Source organism: Pituophis catenifer, unplaced genomic scaffold (genome assembly GCF_029215685.1).
Source record: "Pituophis catenifer annectens isolate HBS135680 unplaced genomic scaffold, rPitCat1.0.hap2 SCAF_3, whole genome shotgun sequence".
Taxonomy (NCBI): domain Eukaryota; kingdom Metazoa; phylum Chordata; class Lepidosauria; order Squamata; family Colubridae; genus Pituophis; species Pituophis catenifer.
Window position 1 is genome coordinate 182,960,272 of NW_027256883.1, and position 19,708 is coordinate 182,979,979.

Consider the following 19,708-nt stretch of genomic DNA (forward strand, 5'->3'; position numbering starts at 1 on the left):
CATGCCATCAAAATGAATTTAAGTGTTAGCTACATTCTGTACGAACTAAGTAAAATACTCCAGCATGCCTCAAGGATATATAGTAAGGATTCTAGTTTTCTTGGTTTAAAGAAAATAACACTGAATGTTCTGGGGTTTCCTTGCCATCTTTGGAGACAAGGTTATGAGCTCACTCTATGTTACAACTAAATCCAGTATTTTGATTTAGAAATATGTTTAAATACTTATTTTTCCATATAATTAAGGATAAATTGAATGTTTTTTGCAGGTATTCTAAACTCCTTAAAATTTAATTTCTAATAACTCAACCTGCCTCAGTCTATACCCTGGTCCAGAAGCTTTAACAAAGTCATTCCTGTCCAGGGTCATATAGTTCTCTCTGGTAACACTATATTTCTAACTAGGGAATACAAAACCTTTGCCAGATCTATCCTTGAATACTGCTCACCTGCCTGGAATCCACACTGTATTTCGGACATTAATATATTAGAAAGAGTCCAGAGGTATTTTACAAGAATTGTACTCAACTCCTCTGCTCACAATAAAATTCCTTATAGCACCAGGCTTGAAATTTTAGGCCTGGATAACCTTGAACTACACCATCTACGTTCCAACCTAAGTTTAGTACACAAGATTATCTACCTTAACGTCTTACCTTAACGTCTTAATGACTTCTTTAACTTCAACCGCAATAACACAAGGGATATCAATAGATACCAACTAAATGTAATTCGCTCTAATCTTGATTTCAGAAAATACGACTTCAGCAATAGAGTAGTAAATGTCTGGAACATTCTACCTGATCCTGTTATTAGTTTCTCTAACTCCCATTTACCTTTTACCTTAAACTGTCTACCGTGGACCTTACACGTTTCTTAAGAGGTCCCTAAGGGGGCGTGCATAAGCGCACCAGCATCCCTACCGTCCCTGTCCTACTGTCCTCATTTATATGTACTCATTTTATGTGTTTATGGCTATGTTTTGCCTATTTACGTCCATTTATTTGTGCCATTTTTTCATGTGTCCATGTCTATGTCTATACTGATACTTGTTTCTTTGTACTTGTTGATAAATAAATAAATAAATAAATAAATAAATAAATAAATAAATAGTGCTCTCAGAAGAATCAATAGGCAGATATTAATCCCGTCTATTCAGGGATTGAGATCAGCAAATAGTGGTCATGGTTCATTAGCAAATCAGAAACTTTTTTTCAGACAAGGAGACAAAGATTTTAATGAAGACTGATATGTCCTAGCATTACACAGGATCGATTTATTACTGATGTTTATTAACAACCACAATTAGCTGCAGAATTTCCATCATATCTTTTTGCAATTGTTAAGCAAATCGTTTGGGCATTAAGTGAACCATAAGGTTGTTAAGCAAATCCTTTTTCCTAAATTGATCACATCTGACCACAGGATGGTGAAACCGGTCATTAATAAATAAATGCAGGCCTGTTGTTAAGTATCCAAAATGTGATCAAGTGGTCGCACATGTGTGTGCGCATGCAGGAAGTGATTCAAATCCAGTTCATTCAATAAGATTCCAATAAGATTAATTAGTCAGGACCTGACATGGCAATTCATTTGTATTGAATTGCAACATCAGACTATATCTTCCTCAACCAACAATGGGTATGGTGATGAGAATTTAAATCTGTATCCAGAAAAACAAGTGGAGACGCCTGCATTAGATGGGATTATCTTCACTAGTCATATTCACATTCTTTCGTTTTTCTTTCTTTTTCTATTTGAAGAAAATTTTGCTCTCCAGTAATAAAGGGGGACAAAAATGAAACAAAGCTATAGTTTTTAATATATGATCAACCAGAGAAGAATTGTTTGGAATTTTAATTCCAATTTTAATTTTAATTGCTATGAAATTGAAATTTAATTGATATAGAATATAAAATGTATACATAAAAATGGACACCATCTAGTGAGAATGTGAAGGAAAAGAATACATACATACATACACATACACAGTATGATCCATTGACCACCTGAAAATCAACTATGAGCAAAGGGAATGTAGTTGCAGTTGTTTTTCCTACACATAATAATGGCAGCATGTCTATGCTGAAGGAGTAGCGTAGACATATGAGGGGAACATCTGGCAACTATTATTGGATGATATCACAGAGATGCATTGTAGACAATGAGAATATAAACCTCAGATGGTATAGTAACTTTGATGAATCTCTAAATTTGATCAATAAAACAAATAAAAATTAAGTGGCTTTGAAAGTGAGGAAGATATGGAATATTTAATAAAACAAAGGATATATTGGACTGTAATAATATTTTAAAGCCTATCCAGTTTGCTAATGCATAGACATTTTTGAGTGAGTTTGGAATTGCCACCTTTGATCAACAGCTATTAAGTGTAAAGGAATTTTAGTATATGTTATAGCTAACATTGGCCTTTTCTTCTTAATTCGTGTATTTTAAATGTTTGTTTGCTTTGATTTCAACATTATTTCAATATAACAAAACAATATTAAAAGGGGGAGGCAGAAATATCTAACAGTGAGGATCAAAGAACAGAATCTTGATTTACTGATCATCTTGACCTATCAGTTCACAGAGAGTCACTTGGCATTTTTCTGTAATGATACATTTATTTGCTTCCACATTTGCTATTGTCATGTGATTTCAATAAGCAAGCTATGGACTTGGGGGTGGGGGGAGTGACCCTGGAAAAAAAGTGCAGTGGAGGGAGAAGATGGGAAAGTGTTCTTTGTGTTGTAGACACAGCGTTCTCTCTTTCTCTCTTTCTCTCTCACTTTTTCTCTCTCAATATATTACAGAGTCCCTTTACATAAATCCACCATGCAGTGGCCAGACAGAGATGGCTTTTAATGTTAATATTATAAGAAAATAAATTTACTTTTTAAACCCCTACATCATTTTAATTTTAGTATAATTAAAATCAAGTAATCATACACTTCACGCTGTGCAATGAGCACTAAGGAACTTTGCCTGGAGTTAACTGAGCCATGCTTGAAGGTTAAGAGCTGAGGCAAAAAGGTCAAAAAGGAAATAATCTGAGTCCCTTTCACTGGGTTAAGTGTTTCAAAAAATTCAAAACTGCATTGAATGAGTTTACAGTTGAATATTCTGATATTGGTATTCCATTCATGCTGCATCTAATTCATTGGCACACTACCTTACGGCATTTAGCAAAGCAGTAATGATAACTGTTGTGGAATTCTTTTTTTTTTTTTTTAAATCTGACTTTCATATTTAAATATAACTAGGATGAAAGGTTTTGGAGAGAAAAACCCATTTATCTTTGCAAGCAAATACCTTAAAATGTATCTATTGCCTTAGAGAGGTAAATAAATAAAATTCTGTTAGAAATTGTCTGCATTTGAAGCAATCCACAAAATGGAAGCAGGTGGCATAGCAGATAGCATATGCAATTTTGTCAAAACTATGAGACTAAAGAAGGATCCTAATGGATGAGAACAGATATTAGCAACATGGTGCTTATGGGCAGCTGCAAATCTCATCTCACTTAACTTTTAAAAAATTATTTTAAAATAAATAAATGGAAAGCTGATTGCAAATCAAAGCGTTAGCTTCAAGATCAATTTATTTCCAATAACATCTGAGATTGTCATATAGGCTACATAGGTGTTCTTGGAAAATAAGTGTGATTAGAGCTGTAGCCCAATTGTTTTCCCTGGGAATTTGCCCATTAGACAGAAAATAATCAGAAATACTAGCAAAAACTATAACTGTAGAGACAGTGGGATTAGATCACCATGTTGCCTTTTGGTTAATCCTTAGATGGGAAATTACCAAGAAATCCCCAAAGTTATAAATTAGATTGCAAGGTGGAATGCCCAAAGAACAAAATAGATTTGTTATTATTATTTCCTTATTATTGTTTTTTTTTTTAAAAAAAAAAACCTACACAATTGTATCCCATTGTGGTAGGCATTTTGTGAACGCATTTTCAGCATGTTGTCAAAATTCCAATTTGGGATCAGACACCAAAAATCTGCCCTCCTCTGGTTTAAGCATTGAATAAGTAAAAGGTGAAGCTAAATGAAATAATGACATAACAAACTGCCTTCTATTTGAACCAAATTTGGCTACTTTGATTAGCAGTAGCTCTTCATGTATTTGAAAAAAGTCACATGTTATCCTTTAACTAGTTCTGGGTACAAAGTATATTGTGTGCTTAAACTGTAGACCCTGAAGGATTTTAAGTTAATTAAGTCCAACTGTGTTGCTGGTACTACTTATATTATTAATGAGCAAAATGTTTTGTATAGTTGATTTAACCTAGTGCTGGGAAATGCAGTAAGTTTGTTGCACTTTTTTCTGCCACATATTCTTCATTTAATATAACCATCGAAAACTGTAGACTTTTTACTTAATTGTACACCATTTATAACTATGAGAAAAATGGGAAGTCCCAATCAAGAACACTGTGATTCAGTTGCACATTATAGCACAAGATGTAGTAACCTTCAAAGGACTAAGGCCCTTATATTGGATACATGTATTAGATCATTACACCCAGGGGTAGGGAGGAACCCCAAGGCTAAAAACGTTTCCTAAAAACGAAGAGATAGTAAAAGGATTTCAGAATTCATCTCTGTTAACTGGATCTTGTGAACAAGGCTCATCATTCAATACATATGTTATCAAGCGTGGTACAACAACAAGCCTCTTGTATCTGACAACAGAAGACACAGCCCTAAATGTCCACAGGTTATGGTTACCGTATATGTCTTATTTAAGAAATCCAGTATTTCATTGAGCTGTTATTTTTTTCTAAAATTGTTACTCCAATTGTGAAATCTCTATTAGAGAGAAAAGAAGATTGCATTAGCCACAGATGTTACAGAACAATATAAAATATGAGGCATTAATACAAATTTAGTTGTCTGCTTGCTTCAGTGATCTTAAGTTACAGGAAGTGAAGACAAGCTGGCATGAACACATCTCCATCTCCATTCTATTTTTTTTTTAGTGTGTTGGAAAGCGATGTTCAGTCATGTATTTTAAACTTGTTCTTATATTTCTCTTCTCATGAGTGGAAGCAAAGATAAAAATTTTGTAGAGAGGCAAGCGATGCTGTTCATTAATCAATCCAAAGATGGTCTAAGTTGCACTTAACTCATTTTCATTGCAATTTGTTCTCTTCGTGTGTTTGTCTGTGTGTTTCTCTTGTAGAGTTCAGCTGACCAAGGCGAGACAAAAAATGTTCAGAGTAGCCAACCTTCAAAAATGATCCCACCCAAACAGCCCTTGTATACAATGTCACCGCAAGCCTCGTCACCTTATCCTGGCTTGGGCTCCTTCTTGTCCCCATCGGATCTGCAGAGTTACCGTGGTCACCCTCACCCCAGCCTCTCCAGGACCCTGAGTTCCAAACCTATGTTGCCCAGTATCAGTGCCTCACCTCCTCCTTCTTTCCAGATTAGCCCCCCTCTCCATCAGCAACTCTCTTTGCATCACCCGCAGAGCTCCATCCTCAACCAGCCCCTCAGCATGCAGCAGGTCCCCCAGCAACCTATTTTGTCTCCTTCTATGGCACTACAGGTACAGCCCCCCATGAATTCTTCACCACCAGGCCAGCAGGTGAGTGGCTGAGTTCTGAAGCGACCGTTCTTAAACAGGTTGTGCATGTGGGTATAGTGATTTAAATCAAAACCAGATTTGAATTATTCAGTGGGATGTTGAAGTAGCCATAAGTCAAATCCCAATTCTCTAGAGCAGTGATGGTTAATCTTTTCGGAACCGAATGCGGAAACTGGAGTGCACATGCACACATGCTCACCTGCATACTCACCAGAGTGCTGGAACCTGGAAGGGAGCAGTTGGCCGGTGCGCATGCATGTGACGGCCAGCTGCTCTTCTGGGTTCCTGCGTGCACATGCGTGCCAGCACACATGTGCCAGAACCCGAAAGAGCAGCTGGAGATGATGGGCATGCCCACAGAGAGGGCTCTGCGTGCCTTGTGGCACGCATGCCATAGATTCACCATCACGGCTCTAGAGTAAGTGAACTTCAACCTGGAGGTTTGACAATGGATGTTTTCCATCATTGTTCTCTCAAGCTAAATTTGTGTAGAACATCTTTTCTAAATTTTATGATTGCCTTGTTTTGAGGCTACCCTGATTGTTGTAAATAAATAAAATAATGATTTGTTTATTTCCTCCAGGAGCTTCACTGGGATGTAAATTTAGTTGTTATTATGATTTCAGCTTTTCCCAGCTGTATGTCTCCAGATATACTGGGACCACGTTTTTGAGGATGCCAAGTTACCAGCAATCATAGCACATCTGGAGGGTGCAGATTTCAGAAGGCTTGTTTAGGGCAATATCTGAAACAATATTTCATATTAGATCTCTCTCACGTTTTTTCGGAACTACCAGAACATGGCTTCTGCTAAAACCACAATGAAGATTTTTCTTGCCACATCCTCATATAATCAGCTATTTTAATACATTGCAGCAGTGAGAAATGCAATTCATGTGGGAAAAAGACTATGATTGCAAAGAAAAATAATAATAAAGGCAAAAGTATTCTATAGTAAGACAGTAAATGTGAGATGATTTTTTTCCCAGCAAAACAGTTTGTAAAGCTAGAATAAGTGAGAAAGCAAATTGTTTTACATAATAAATAATCTGAAATAAAGGTTCTTGAGTACGTTCACAATTGTTCGAATATCAGCATACTTGGGTCATCTGGGATTTCTCCTTTTAATATTTTCTTGAATTGGTTATATATAAAACCAAATTGTTCTGCTAGTAACTAGGGTTCTAACTTTTCTGTCTTCTGTTCTTGTCTTCTATTCTTAGGATTTTTCACATATTTCATCCGAGTTTCAGAACAGTGTTGGACCACGATCACCTGGTGCATCAAACCCTCCAGGAAATACTGACTGGGACAACGATTATTCCAGCAGAGAGTGTGGGATTAACCACTGCAGGCCAGTAAACAAAATTAAAAACTCCCAAGTTATTTAGAAGGCCTCTAAACTGCATTCATTTACACAATTGGAAATTTATCATTTAAGGTCACAAAAAAAGAAGAATGAAGTAAACAAAACACCATATTCGAAAAACATACGTGTTTCCTTTGAACATAAGTACTTTTATTTAGATTTTGCATTTGTAAGAAAGAAACCTATCTTGTTCCCAAAACAATTGCATGAATTTTCAAAGTAAAATGAACTATATTTAATCTAACGGAAATAGAAACTTTAACTTTCTTTTTTTTTTCAATTTTTATTTTTATTCAAAAGATTAATTTTCTTTCTTTTATTAAGAATTTGCTTGGTGTACTTAGTAATATGGGCCTCAGTTGACTCATCAGTTAAAGATACTGAGCTTGTCAGCTGACAATCCAAGTTTGAGACCCGAGCACTGTGCAACAGAGCTTCCATTACTTGCCCCAACTTCTGCCCACCTAGCAGTTTGAAAGCATGAAAATGCAAGTAGATAAATAGGTACCATTTTTGGTGGGCAGGTGTTCTGTGCACCTCGGTGTATAGTCACATTGGCCACATGATCATGGAAAAATCTTTGGATATTTGGCTGGCTCCTTTGGCTAAGACATTGAGATGATCACCGCTTCCTAGAATCAGATACAACTCGACATGGGAAACCTTTACCTTTATCTAATAATATATCTAAGACATGATGATTTCCCTGATGAAGAGCGGAGTGGCAGAGCTGACTAACAAGAGGGAACAAATAGAAAGATGGGTTAATTTACAAAAGAAACTCTACCCCTTCTTTACTATCATCTGGCTCCAGCCTTCTCACTTGCCTTGCATCATTATGTACCGTACATTTATATAAGTAATCAGGAGTATTAACTTATCTCCATTTATTATAGCATGACACTAATTCTTTGCAACATCTACTTTAAATCATTTAAGTCATTCCATTGTAGCCATTATAATTTTCAGTGCCATCATAATTTTCAATGTTCTTTTTACTTACCATAGAATCTTGGGGAAAAAAGGATTTTCTAAAGTCAGCAAAATGGAATACAGCATTTAATGCAGTAGCAGGCTATTCTAGAACACTGGTCAAAGGCTTCAGCAGAAGGAGGACAAAAACTAAAGATGGTGACAGCAGTTATGCTGTTAAAGTTTTGCCCCATTTAATATGGGCTGCCCCACAAACACAAATGTGGGCAAATCTGTATCTGTTGGAAACTGAAGTAGCGAAGACTTATGAAGCTCTCTGGATTTTGCCAGCCTAACGAGAAGCATTTTAGCCCTGAATGATGGAGCAACTTTTTTATGTAGAATCTTCTGAATGTATGTGCTGTGATGATGCTTGATTTTTTAAAAAAAAATTTAAAAAAACAAACATACAAACAAATAAACAATATATTTTTTTCTGAATAGAGTATTGACCCAGTCAAAATTTATACTGTTTATAACATAAGTATAATATTTTAGATTCCCATCCTCAATTTCTGCCATTATATTTCTACTTTTTTATTTTTCATCTCTACTTAATATTTAATATATAATCAGTATTACCATCTACCCTAGCCTCCAGTCTTAATCTTATTTCATTTCATTATCTTATTTCTCAATTTATCACATATATTTCTCTGAATCACCACATTTGTAAATTATCATCGATTTGTTTTCTCTTATTTCTTTTTTTTCTATTGCAACCCTTTAATTTAAACATAGTCATATAGCTTGATATTTCACCTTTGTCTCTCAATATCATTTTCTAAAGTATACCAATTTATCATTTATTTCCCTATTAATCGTTTTACCATTTTACCATTTTACCAAAAACAATATATTCTTCAGATTTGTTTTTCACACCACCTTTTTCATATAAAAACATTATTTTAGTCTCTCAATCATCTTCTTTTTCTTAATTTCTATTAATATCAGTTTCATTTAAATTTCCATATATCACCTCTTCTAAATACATCATAATTCAATTTATTTCCTTTCCTCCTTTCCCTTATTTTTCTCCATTCTACCATTTATATTCCATAATATATTTCATATTACAATCACAAATGTTAATAATTCACTTATTACAGTTCACTTATTACTATAGGTATATATCATATTACCCTTCTTCCTTTCCATTAATTACTCCTTTTAACCATTTTCTCTTGGTCCATCCAGCCATCCACCTCTTAAAATTTTCCTCCCTTTATCCCATTCTCTCATTTTCTTTTTTTTTTCTTTTTACAATTATTGTGTCTTTTCTTCTGTACCTTTCCTTTGACTTTTAAGTGCTTTACACATCTAGTTTGCCCTAAGTTCCCCTCTGATCTATTCCCCATTTCACCTCTCACTTTTCTTATTTCTCCACTGTTGATCTCAGTGTAAGCATTTAACTTTTTTGTGCCTGATCCTTTCCCCTTTTCTTTTCTCTCTTGCTTCATCCTATCCTCTCTATTTTTGCCACTGTTAATCCCAGTGTAATCATTAAAAATATTTTCCTCTAGCCTTTTCCTCTTTCCTTTTCTTGCCTTAGTTTGTTTCTTTTTTTAGTTTGTTTCCTCCTATCCCTTCTCTTTTTTTCATTGTTACTCCCAATGTAATCATTTAATTTTTCATCATCAATGTCTTTATCTTGAGTGCTATTTTCTTGCTTCTCATTCTCAGTCTCTTTATCAGGTTGAATATGTTCCACAGTTCCTCGTTTTCTATCCAGATTGAATGATGCACACATCATTTTAACCATCTCAATTAGTTCCTGCCACATTTTGACATTCTGATTTGTTTTTAACTCCAATTTACAGTATTGTTATTGTCGAGATCAAACAGCTTAAACGAAAACAAATCCTCTTTCAAATTTCTCACGGCTCTTGTAGCTCAAGGTCACTGTAATTTTTTCCAAATTTCAAATTGTTCGTTGTAATACTTTTTTTCCGCCAGAAGATGTCTCTCTCCAATCCACAACTTTCAAATCAACAAAGCCACAAAATATCCAATATATCCAATTTGTGTAATAAATCCACTTGTCAAATGCTTTTCAAATTCCTTCTTTCATTTCTTGATTTTATATATCCCAAATTCCAGTTTAAACTCCAATTTCAAATCGACATCCAATTGAAAAATTTCCTTTACTGGGATTTTCTATTTTAAATTTTCCTTTGTTCTTCCTTCAAAGTTCACAACTTTTAAAATTATATCCAATCTTGTTCAAAAACTATTTTCTTTCGGGTTTCTTTTTCTTTTAATAATTTTAATATCTCCAAATCCAATTTCCACTCCAAATATCAAGGTCCATTCTGGGCTTTAGTGCTTTAACTTCCGTTTTGTTCTTCTCCCTCATTAAGATTCCCCAACGCCAATTAGCTGCTATTTGCTCACTGGGACTTCTTTTAAAAATTTTAAAAATAGTTCTTTTTTACCTGTGAGTTGGCCAATTGCTCACCTGGTACAAATACTCCATCCAAATAACCACTTCTGCACAAAACTTATTCCGGTTGCCCCAGCTTTATGACTGCCGCAATGGCCCCCGCCCCCGGATCAAAGAGTTTCCTCTGACCTTCTGAGGAACTTGCTTGTTCCTCTTGGTCATCCGAGGTGCCTCTCCTTCTTCACCATCCCTACAGGATGGATCTGGTCCAAAGACTCCCTGACAGCGGTTTGTCTGCCTGGATTTTCACAGGGCTCATTAGAGCCCACTATTTTCCAGCCAGTCTCGCCACAACACTTCCAGTTCTCTCTGTTATGATGCTTGAGGTCATTCTTTGCAACATAATGTGGCTTCCATTTGCTAGCTTGTTCTCATCAGACTTCCAGTAGCCTAAGGCCTTCAGAAAAATCTCAATTGGGATACACCATGAATTGTTGTTTTGCTAAGACATTGTTTACTGGAATAATATATGTTTACTGGAATAATATATGTGACTGCTTTTCTTCAGTTAAAGCTACTGCTATGTTTTCAGTGTTCTTCAATTTAGTTTAAATATATTACGCTTCTTGCCAATATTCAAGATTCACTGGCTGGATATCTTAATACAATTTTGCAACTTAGGATGTATTTCTTAAACTCTTTATGTAAAAAATTGTAAGCCTGGCTGGGAATGAAGACGATTAAACCATTAAAAAGGGAATTTCAAAAAAAATCATGACAAAGAGAAATGTGTGAGATATAAACTGAAACTAATGATCATCTTGATATATGATCATCTTGATCATATAAACTTAAACTAATGATCATCTTGATCATCTTCGATATACAATGGGGTAGAAGAAATTCTTAACAGGTTTTCAAGATTCTATATTCTACTCTACAATAATAATTCCTGGAATCTCTGGTGTATCTGTTTCTTGGTCTAGCCTACCTTGGAGGGCTGATATTTGGATAGATATTCATGCATTCATGAGAGCACTCTGGAATAAATAGTCTGAATTGTATGTTAAGGATATGAAGTAAACCACACATATTGCTGAGTTGCGTGCAGTCAGTTTGTCCAAACAAAAACAGACCACACTAATTCATGTTGGAGACTAGAAGGTGGAGTCAAAATTATATAATCTTCCAAATCATTTGAATAAGTGAAGAAATACCTTTAGGGGAAAAAACATAGGAAATGCACTTAGTTGAAATTCAATTATTCATAATGATATCCATAATGTGTTTGGGAGAGAAGTTTGTAAAATTAATGAAGCTCTAGTACTGTAGGACCATGCCTTTCATGTTCATATTAATTCTGTGCTAAGGATAGGAAGATAGAACATGCTAAGTGCAGACTGTAAAAAGGACAGATAAATGAATTATGAGAGCGCGGATACTGTAGATTGCCAATACCTTTGACAGGTGCTTTAGTATATTTTCATTCCACAACAGAGGGCTGAAATTCATATTGATCTTGGATGTATTCACTTAAGTATGGGCCTGCTATAGGCACATAAAAAAGAGTAGAGCCAACCAAATTTTTAATGGAGAAAGGATATACAGATGAGGTAACCTTTTATCTTTTACCTCTCTGTAGTTACTTTTCTCTCTATAGTCTACTTCCAGCATATCCAACAAGATATGTTGGTGGTGAAATATTTAGTATCACCAACATGTACAATACTGCATGTGCTTTATTCTATCTAAAACACAAGATTATAGCCCGCTTTGTATGTGATTAAGGCATACCTGTCATGAAACTGTACAATAGTTAGGTTTGACACTGATTCTCACTCTGATCAGTCTTTTTCTTAGTTTCCAATGGGGCAAAATTGTTCATTTATTATGAAATGCAATGCAAGGCATATTTTCACCTGTAAAATTGTGAATGGGTTGAAGGAGTGGGGTTAGATAACTTGGAAGTTGCACAATTTTATGAAATGAAATTCTTCCATGAAGCTCTTAGATGGGGGAACCAGTTATAGGTTTTAATTTGGTAGGGCTTTTCAGGATTTAGCTGATTTTGCAGAAATCTTAACTAACATTTAGAATTAGATTAGTATTTGCATCGTGTGTGTGTGTGTGTGTGTGTGTGTGTGTGTGTGTGTGTTTGAATGTGAAAATAGATTTCAGAAGTCTTATTTGCAGTAGTGTATTTCTATGAGCCTGTATTGTAAAGCAAATCTATATCTATTAGCATTCAGCAAGCATAAAATATATTCAGATTAACATGGTGGAGGCATTCATCACCTTTTTTTTTTTTTACTAAGGAATAATCAGAATTAGTCTTTGTTCTAGTCAAGATTTCTAAGAAGGCAGAACTTTTTGCTGCTACAACCTGTGGAAGTTGACAGAAGGAAGAAAATGGTTGCCAGAAAATGGTTGCTCTTAGGAATGACAGGCAAACTGAGATAACACTGCAAAGTGTACCAAACAGGCATGGGGAAAGAGGGGCAGCGATTAACAGATTCTTCATTGTAACTTTTCATAATTATCACTAAGAGGAACAAACAGCACAATGCTGCAAATAAGGAAGCCAATTTTGGTCTGAACTAATACAACTGTATTTCCCAAATCATTCTGTTCTACATTGGTCAGGTCAGGTACTATTTTGAGTACTGCAGTCCAAGGCTGAGCACCATGCTTTAGAAAGGATTTGCACTGAATAGAGGCAAAGAGGAGGGAGGCGTATCTGAGCAAGATAGAACTCCACTCCTACAAAAGTGGCAGAGGAAGGTAGCCTTGAAAATTGAGGGAGGATACGATAACGTGTGCCAGATAGAGTGGAAAGCAGAACTTAAGACCTGTTCTTACCGTCCGAGGATGTAGAAAACAGAATAATGATTTCAAATTAAGGCAGCATCTAACTGAGTATTAAGATTGGAAGAGCAATTCAAAAGTAGAGCATATTTCCAAGGGTGGTGCTCATCTTCACTGGATGTATTCCAGCAAAGTTTGGAGTGCTTTAACACACATTTTCCACACTGAGCAGGGAACTAAATGCTGTGGCCTAAATGGCCCCTTATATTACTAAGCTGTATCACCTTCACCACATGAGTAGGAAGTATAGCAGTCCATCAGAGTCTCAGGTTTAGAATGGATTTAGAAATATAATGACCATATTAATTTTTCCCTAAAGTTGCAGCGCAATGCCAATCTTAGTTAAGTAAGACAAAAGTGAATTATTTAGATAGATTATGCAACATAATGCAATATAGTAGCTAAAAGTGCACATCCACAGTTTGCATATGACCATTAGCTAGGTCCAGTGATGTCAGCTGTAAGAATAGTTACTGCCAGACCCTAGAGGATGAAAACAACATTTTATTATGGATGGAATGTAAGACTTGACCATTTCAAGTCATTCCATTTAGTTCTGTATTGACTATCTGATTGACAGAAACTCTCCACGTTTACAGATTCCCCCTACTCTGTAAATGCCAAGAATTCATCCTGGAACCTTATGCATGTAAACTATGTACCCTAGCACTGATCTGGTATCTTTGGGCTGTCATTTCTGAGGATTAACACCCAAAGAATGATGCACTACCTAGAATTGTATTTCCAGTTAGTTGGTATGTAAAGGCCTGTTGTGAAACAAATCAAAGATAACAAAGCCTGGTTAACAGTTTGCAAAGGGATGGCAATACATCAGGCATTCCACTTGTGTGATCTGGCTGGCCTAACAGGCTTCTAAACAAAACAGCTGCAAATGCTTTGATATCTGGAGTGCCAGTGGGCATTGGAACAGAAGCCATATCCTCCACTGTCCTGCTATTGCTCCAAAGGTGAAGGCTGACTGTTATTTGGGTAGCCAGTCATGCAAGTTCATTCCCAGCCATAGCCCGTGCCCAGCTTTGATTGACAATGGAACTATAATTGGTCTTATCTCTGTGGTAATGAGCAGCATCAGTGCTGTAATGTCTGAATAGCACACAGGGCTTGGATGCTTTTTGATTTTGGTGCTCCCAGCTGAGCACCGAAGCACTTCGGTGCTTCCAGATAGGCTAATGAACTAGTCCTACCTGTAAGCAGTTGTTGTTCCTTATGAGATTGTCCCTATAGTGCCCTTGCCTAATATTTAGGGGCAGTACAATAAGCTATGCAGAGCTCACACTTGCTTATTATCAGGATCTATATGTGTGAGTTATAATTAAATAATTCAGATATGGGTGAATTTCAAACAGAGACAGACAAGTTGTTGATTTTTAATTTCCCTACTGTCTTTCACAATGTGGACCTCATAATGCAGAGCTACAATACATGGGTACTGCTACTCTCATGGTTGCTATGCTGTTTTTTTTAGCAGCCTGTCACAATCTCACATCCCCTCTTTCTTCTTTTCTTCTTACAGCATGCTGCCAAGGGACAAGTCACTCTACCTCACTTAAGCCCTGACATCTCCATTCTGCAAAGGTGAAAAGGAAGGACACTTAAGTGAGTCTGTGACACAGGCTACCCAGGTGGGCATCAAGCAAGTCACATGGAAAAGAGAGCATGGCTTCATATCTTGATTCTGAGAGCAGCCTGTCCTTTGTTTTGTTTTGTTTTTCTATCTATCTTTTCTTCCTCCTTCCTTCCTTCCTTTCTCTTTCTTCTCAGAAGTCTACTGTATGTGGAAGCCAACCATGCATAGATCATAAAAGAGCAAAATTTACAAAGGTTCACCCCATCCCGCACGCAACTTTCTTGCTTGCTACCTAGCTAAGGACCATTTTCCTAGCGAACTGCTTTTTAGATTCAGCACAGACTATGGCACAGCACTCAACGGCATTAGTCTTGGCTCAGCTGGAGGAGACGCTCTTTTGATGACTTGCTAAAAGGCACTAAACTTTGTGCAAGACAAACGTGAAGTCTGTGTGAATATTGTACATGCAAAAGGCCTTGAATGTCTGGCAAAGAATTAAAATTCAAAATAAAAATAAAACTATTGTTTGGAAGATGGGTGGACAGAATAGCTGGGAAGCAAAAGTGCAAATATGAGAAGGAAACAATGTGAAAAAAAGACCATGAAAAATATAATTTGTTGGATAGTTGTAAGTAGCTTACTTAAATGTTTTAGAAGTGTGCTAAAGACATCTTTAAAATTCTTTTGTGGAAGAAATAGTAGTTTACTTTATAGTAAAAGCATTTTATATTAATTGTAGCACATTTTTTTAGTTATACATAGAATGGAGATGTGTATAAAAAACAAATGAAAAAAAAAACCCTGCCAAACTCGTTTCTATTATTTGTACAGCAAGAAATGGACAATTTATATCCATGTTATATGGCATTATTATATTTTTTTCAGCCATATGTCCATCTATTTAAAATTGCTGACAAGGATTTTTGTCTATTTATGAAAAAAATAGAAAGCAGAATTACAGTTTATGAAAAGTGCGTTTTCCATGTTTTTTTTAATTATTTTTTATTTTCTTTGTGGTGCTGTTTATACAGTACCTGCACATTTTGACTCACAATGCTTATCTTACCTTTCTTTATAATAAAACATAAAAAAAGTAGAATCAAAGGCGTCACATTATTTTGTGGGTCATACAAAAGTATCACTCTGTGCTGCCATTTCTCACCAATGAAAATATTGTGGCATATGCTTTCAGAAGATGTATTTGCATCACATCTATAGTTATGGGAGTATCTGGGCACACATGGAGTTCCTTTGCTCATAAAGCATACTTTCTTCTCTTTAATGGAGGATTAAGAACACACAAAGTGGATGCATTTACCGAATTGTTCTTTGTTTCAAAATACACAGGAGAACCTCCATCATCACACAACACAGAAGAGCCCAGAGTATCTTAAATGCTAATACATTAACTCTAGCCCAAGTTTTAATGGACTGAATCTCTCTATTGAGATGGATCTGCTTACTCAGGAATTCTTGTGTGTATCATGCATAAGGCTCTGAATAATAACTATATGCTTTAAGGAAGAGTTAAGCACCTTTCAATAGATGAACTTTGGCTAAGTTCGGATTGCCATTTTAATTAGTTGATCATACATAAACCTTTGATCCATGGTACACTTCTGCAAGAATACTATCCCAGACTTAGCTTTTCCAAAGGAGATGATGGACTTGGGAACCCTGGTGTTTTTGTTTATCTATATAATTTTTACTAAGAGTTTTTATATAAATGAAAAAGCAAATGTAAAGTAAAATATGAAAAAAGAAAATGCAAAAAGCAAAGTAGTATCAGAAAAATATCATGTTTGACCTTCTTTTAAATAGTTATAAACAAATTCATTATCCCTTCCCTTTCTTGGCATTACAAGAATCTTTTCAGCCCCTTATTTTTCAATCATCAAAACCATAAATCCTCATTTCATTTTTTTCCCCTTTTTGAGAAAAAGGTGCATAAAGATTTTATAGTCATTTATAAAAGTATTTGTTGTTTTATTTCTGACTATACATATCTTTTTTGCCAGTTCTGACATCTTTTTTTTTTTTTTTTTTTAATTTGATTTATATGCCGCCCTTCTCCGGAGACTCAGGGCGGCTTACAATGCGTTAAGCAATAGCCTTCATTCTTTTGTATATTTTATACAAAGTCAGCTTATTGCCCCCACAAACTGGGTCCTCATTTCACCTACCTTAGAAAGGATGGAAGGCTGAGTCAACCTTGAGCCTTGAAGAGATTCGAACCAGCAGAAATTGCAGGCAGCTGTGTTAATAACAGGGTGCACTAAACCCCTGTACTATCAAGGCTCTTTACAATCCATTCCTTCATTTTGGGAATTTCAGGATTCCTCCATCTTTCTGCATTAAAAAATCTTGGTTGGAACTTGATGTTTTTGCCCATGAGCAGATCCATGGAGAATCTAAAATAGAATACATGCTTTTGACAATCGGTTGACCTTTAATCTCATATTTGAGAGTGATGGTGCAGACTTCAAGCATAAGAAAGAAAAGATCTCTAGATGTTCTATTATCTATCCATAGAGATATTTTTCTACATCTGTGTGAAAACTGTTTTTGATAGTCATATTATAGATGTCGACTGACACACAGAAGCAAATCCCATCAAGTTTGTCGGACTTACTTCCGGGTAAGTGAATATACAAGTGTAGCATTAGATACGACATTACATTTAAGCTATTTTTATTCATTAATGGCTCAGACTGTGTTCTCATCCTGACATAAAATCAATGGTTTTCCTCTCAAGGTTTTGACATGAGAATAATACTTCTGTAGAATTTTTTGTATATCAGCTCTTTATGACATTGCTCCAAACATTTCCATTTTCCTTTTTAAGGAAATAGAATAGCAATAGTGCGTGGGGTGGGGTTGCTGTTAAGGAACTGAATAAGTACTATATTCCACAGTTCTTTAAAAAGTGTAATTGGCTTATTCATATCTTGTAAATTCATTCAGCATGGCAGGCAGGGCTGGCTCTAGATGTTTTGGCACCCTACGCAAAGTCTCATTCAGGCATCCTTAAAAGTTTTGGTCATATTCTAATTCTTTTAGGAATTTTCAAAAGGTACCCATATTATTATTATTATTATTATTATTATTATTATTATTATTATTATTATTATTATTATTAATTTTAGTGTTTTAGATTTACACATGAATTTTTTTTTGCCCCAGATATCTTTTCTTTTCTTTCTGGGACATTTTCACCACAAAATTATATTTGACATATTTTGTCAAATATATTTAATGTATTTGTTAATCCCCACTGAAAATTGCTGAAATTGATGCTTGATTTGCAATTTTTCCATGTGTGAATTGGTAAAAGAATGTTGGAAATCTTTGCGATCATTTTCTTAGGGCACATACAGAAAGATGGAGGTACACTTGACAACATAACTGAGGTTTCCAACCACAAGCCATTTTCATGCATCTTTGTGTCAGTGGCCTTTCATCTATGGACATGGAAATGCCATTCTAGTAGTGAATGCCATTTTTGAAAAAAAAAACATCAATATATCACTGCCTGGTGTTTGAATAGATGGCCTGTGCAATCATACTGGAAATTCTTGGTACATCCTGCCCTCTATCTCTTGAGATCCTGGGAGAAGTTAAAGAATATGCCATCATGAGTATGAAAACATGCTAAAATGCAGACTTATCAAAATACCAAAACTAGGAATTTTGATGGCAGTGGAGCTTTGCTACATAACGTAACAAAAACACAAAGAAACACTAGCAATTATAAGCAATGTATTATTTTTTGAATCTGTGCAGAGGGAAAAAGACTGTTAACTTAGGCATCAACACAGATCAAACAGAAAAGAATAGAGATGCTTTCCTATACAGGGCAGAATGAGGGCAATTGTCCTGGACCTTATACATGGAGGAAATCCCATTGCAAAATAGCTCAATATTTGAAGCTATTAGATGAACTGATATTCCAAGTGTTATTCCAATAATTCTGAAATAGCACACATTCCTATTAATGTATACAACAGGGAAAAAACAGATTACCATGAAATGCTATGAAATAAAGTTTGGGGGTGGGGGAGCTGCTCAATGAACATTCCAGCTTTGAGCATCTCAGAACACAAAGCCCATTCTATCTCAGGGAACACAAAGCCCATTCTATCATTATTTGTTAGATCACACATGGCAGTTCATGTGTGTAGTACCTATTTGCTTCCTAGCAAAGTAGATTTATATGCTTTCTGCCACTGCACTCAGGGCAACTCATTGTTCAACAATGTTTACACTTTACAGTATTTTAGTTAACAGTTTAATGGATGTGATAGAAGAGGGGAAAGGAAGCTTTTTTAAAAAAAGCAACTTCTATAATGCTGAGGACGAAGTATAGTAGCTACAAATGATGAAGTCCTAGACTGGCCTAAGGTGGAATGAAGGAAATACTTCACTGTCTCACTTCTGGTCCTGACCTGGAGGAATTGCTACAGATAATTACAATTCTGTGAATATCTGCCTTGCTAATTGGTTGTGCTTTATTTCTGCATCTTGAATTACTACTTTGCAAAGCTACTTTTTTTCAGCCAGGCACTATTGAGGCCTATTGATCCAATCAAGCTTAGTATAAAAGTATCAGAAGTATCTTGGGCATCTCTAGAATGACAGCATCATTTTTACATGACCTTTGGCAACTCTGTCATACTCTAGAACAGTGGTTTTAAAACTGACCCTTTTCCAAGACTTATAAATATCATTACTGTATCACCACAAAAGAACACAAACACAATATGTTGTTTTACACAAGCATCTTGACAGATGTTTCAGTTACAAATTACCTCCAATATATATGCCCAGTTTAAGAATCACTGACTTAGAATAAAATAATAAAATAGGAAGTATCAATTAAGGACAACAATGTCAGTCCTATTCCATTTCTGCACTTTTAGGTATAT

The 19,708-nt window shown here is 35.5% G+C and overlaps 1 protein-coding gene across 1 annotated transcript in view; it reads left to right on the forward strand.

Annotated features, from left to right (window-relative positions):
• Window positions 1–15,435, forward strand: part of TOX2 (TOX high mobility group box family member 2) — a 244,018-nt gene extending 228,583 nt beyond the window's left edge. The window contains exons 7-9 of the mRNA XM_070939940.1: window positions 5,199–5,606; window positions 6,830–6,960; window positions 14,730–15,435. Coding sequence (XP_070796041.1) covers window positions 5,199–5,606; window positions 6,830–6,960; window positions 14,730–14,766 — 576 coding nt within the window. The 3' untranslated portion in view covers window positions 14,767–15,435. The remainder of the gene's footprint in view (window positions 1–5,198; window positions 5,607–6,829; window positions 6,961–14,729) is intronic.
• Window positions 15,436–19,708: the final 4,273 nt, after the last annotated feature.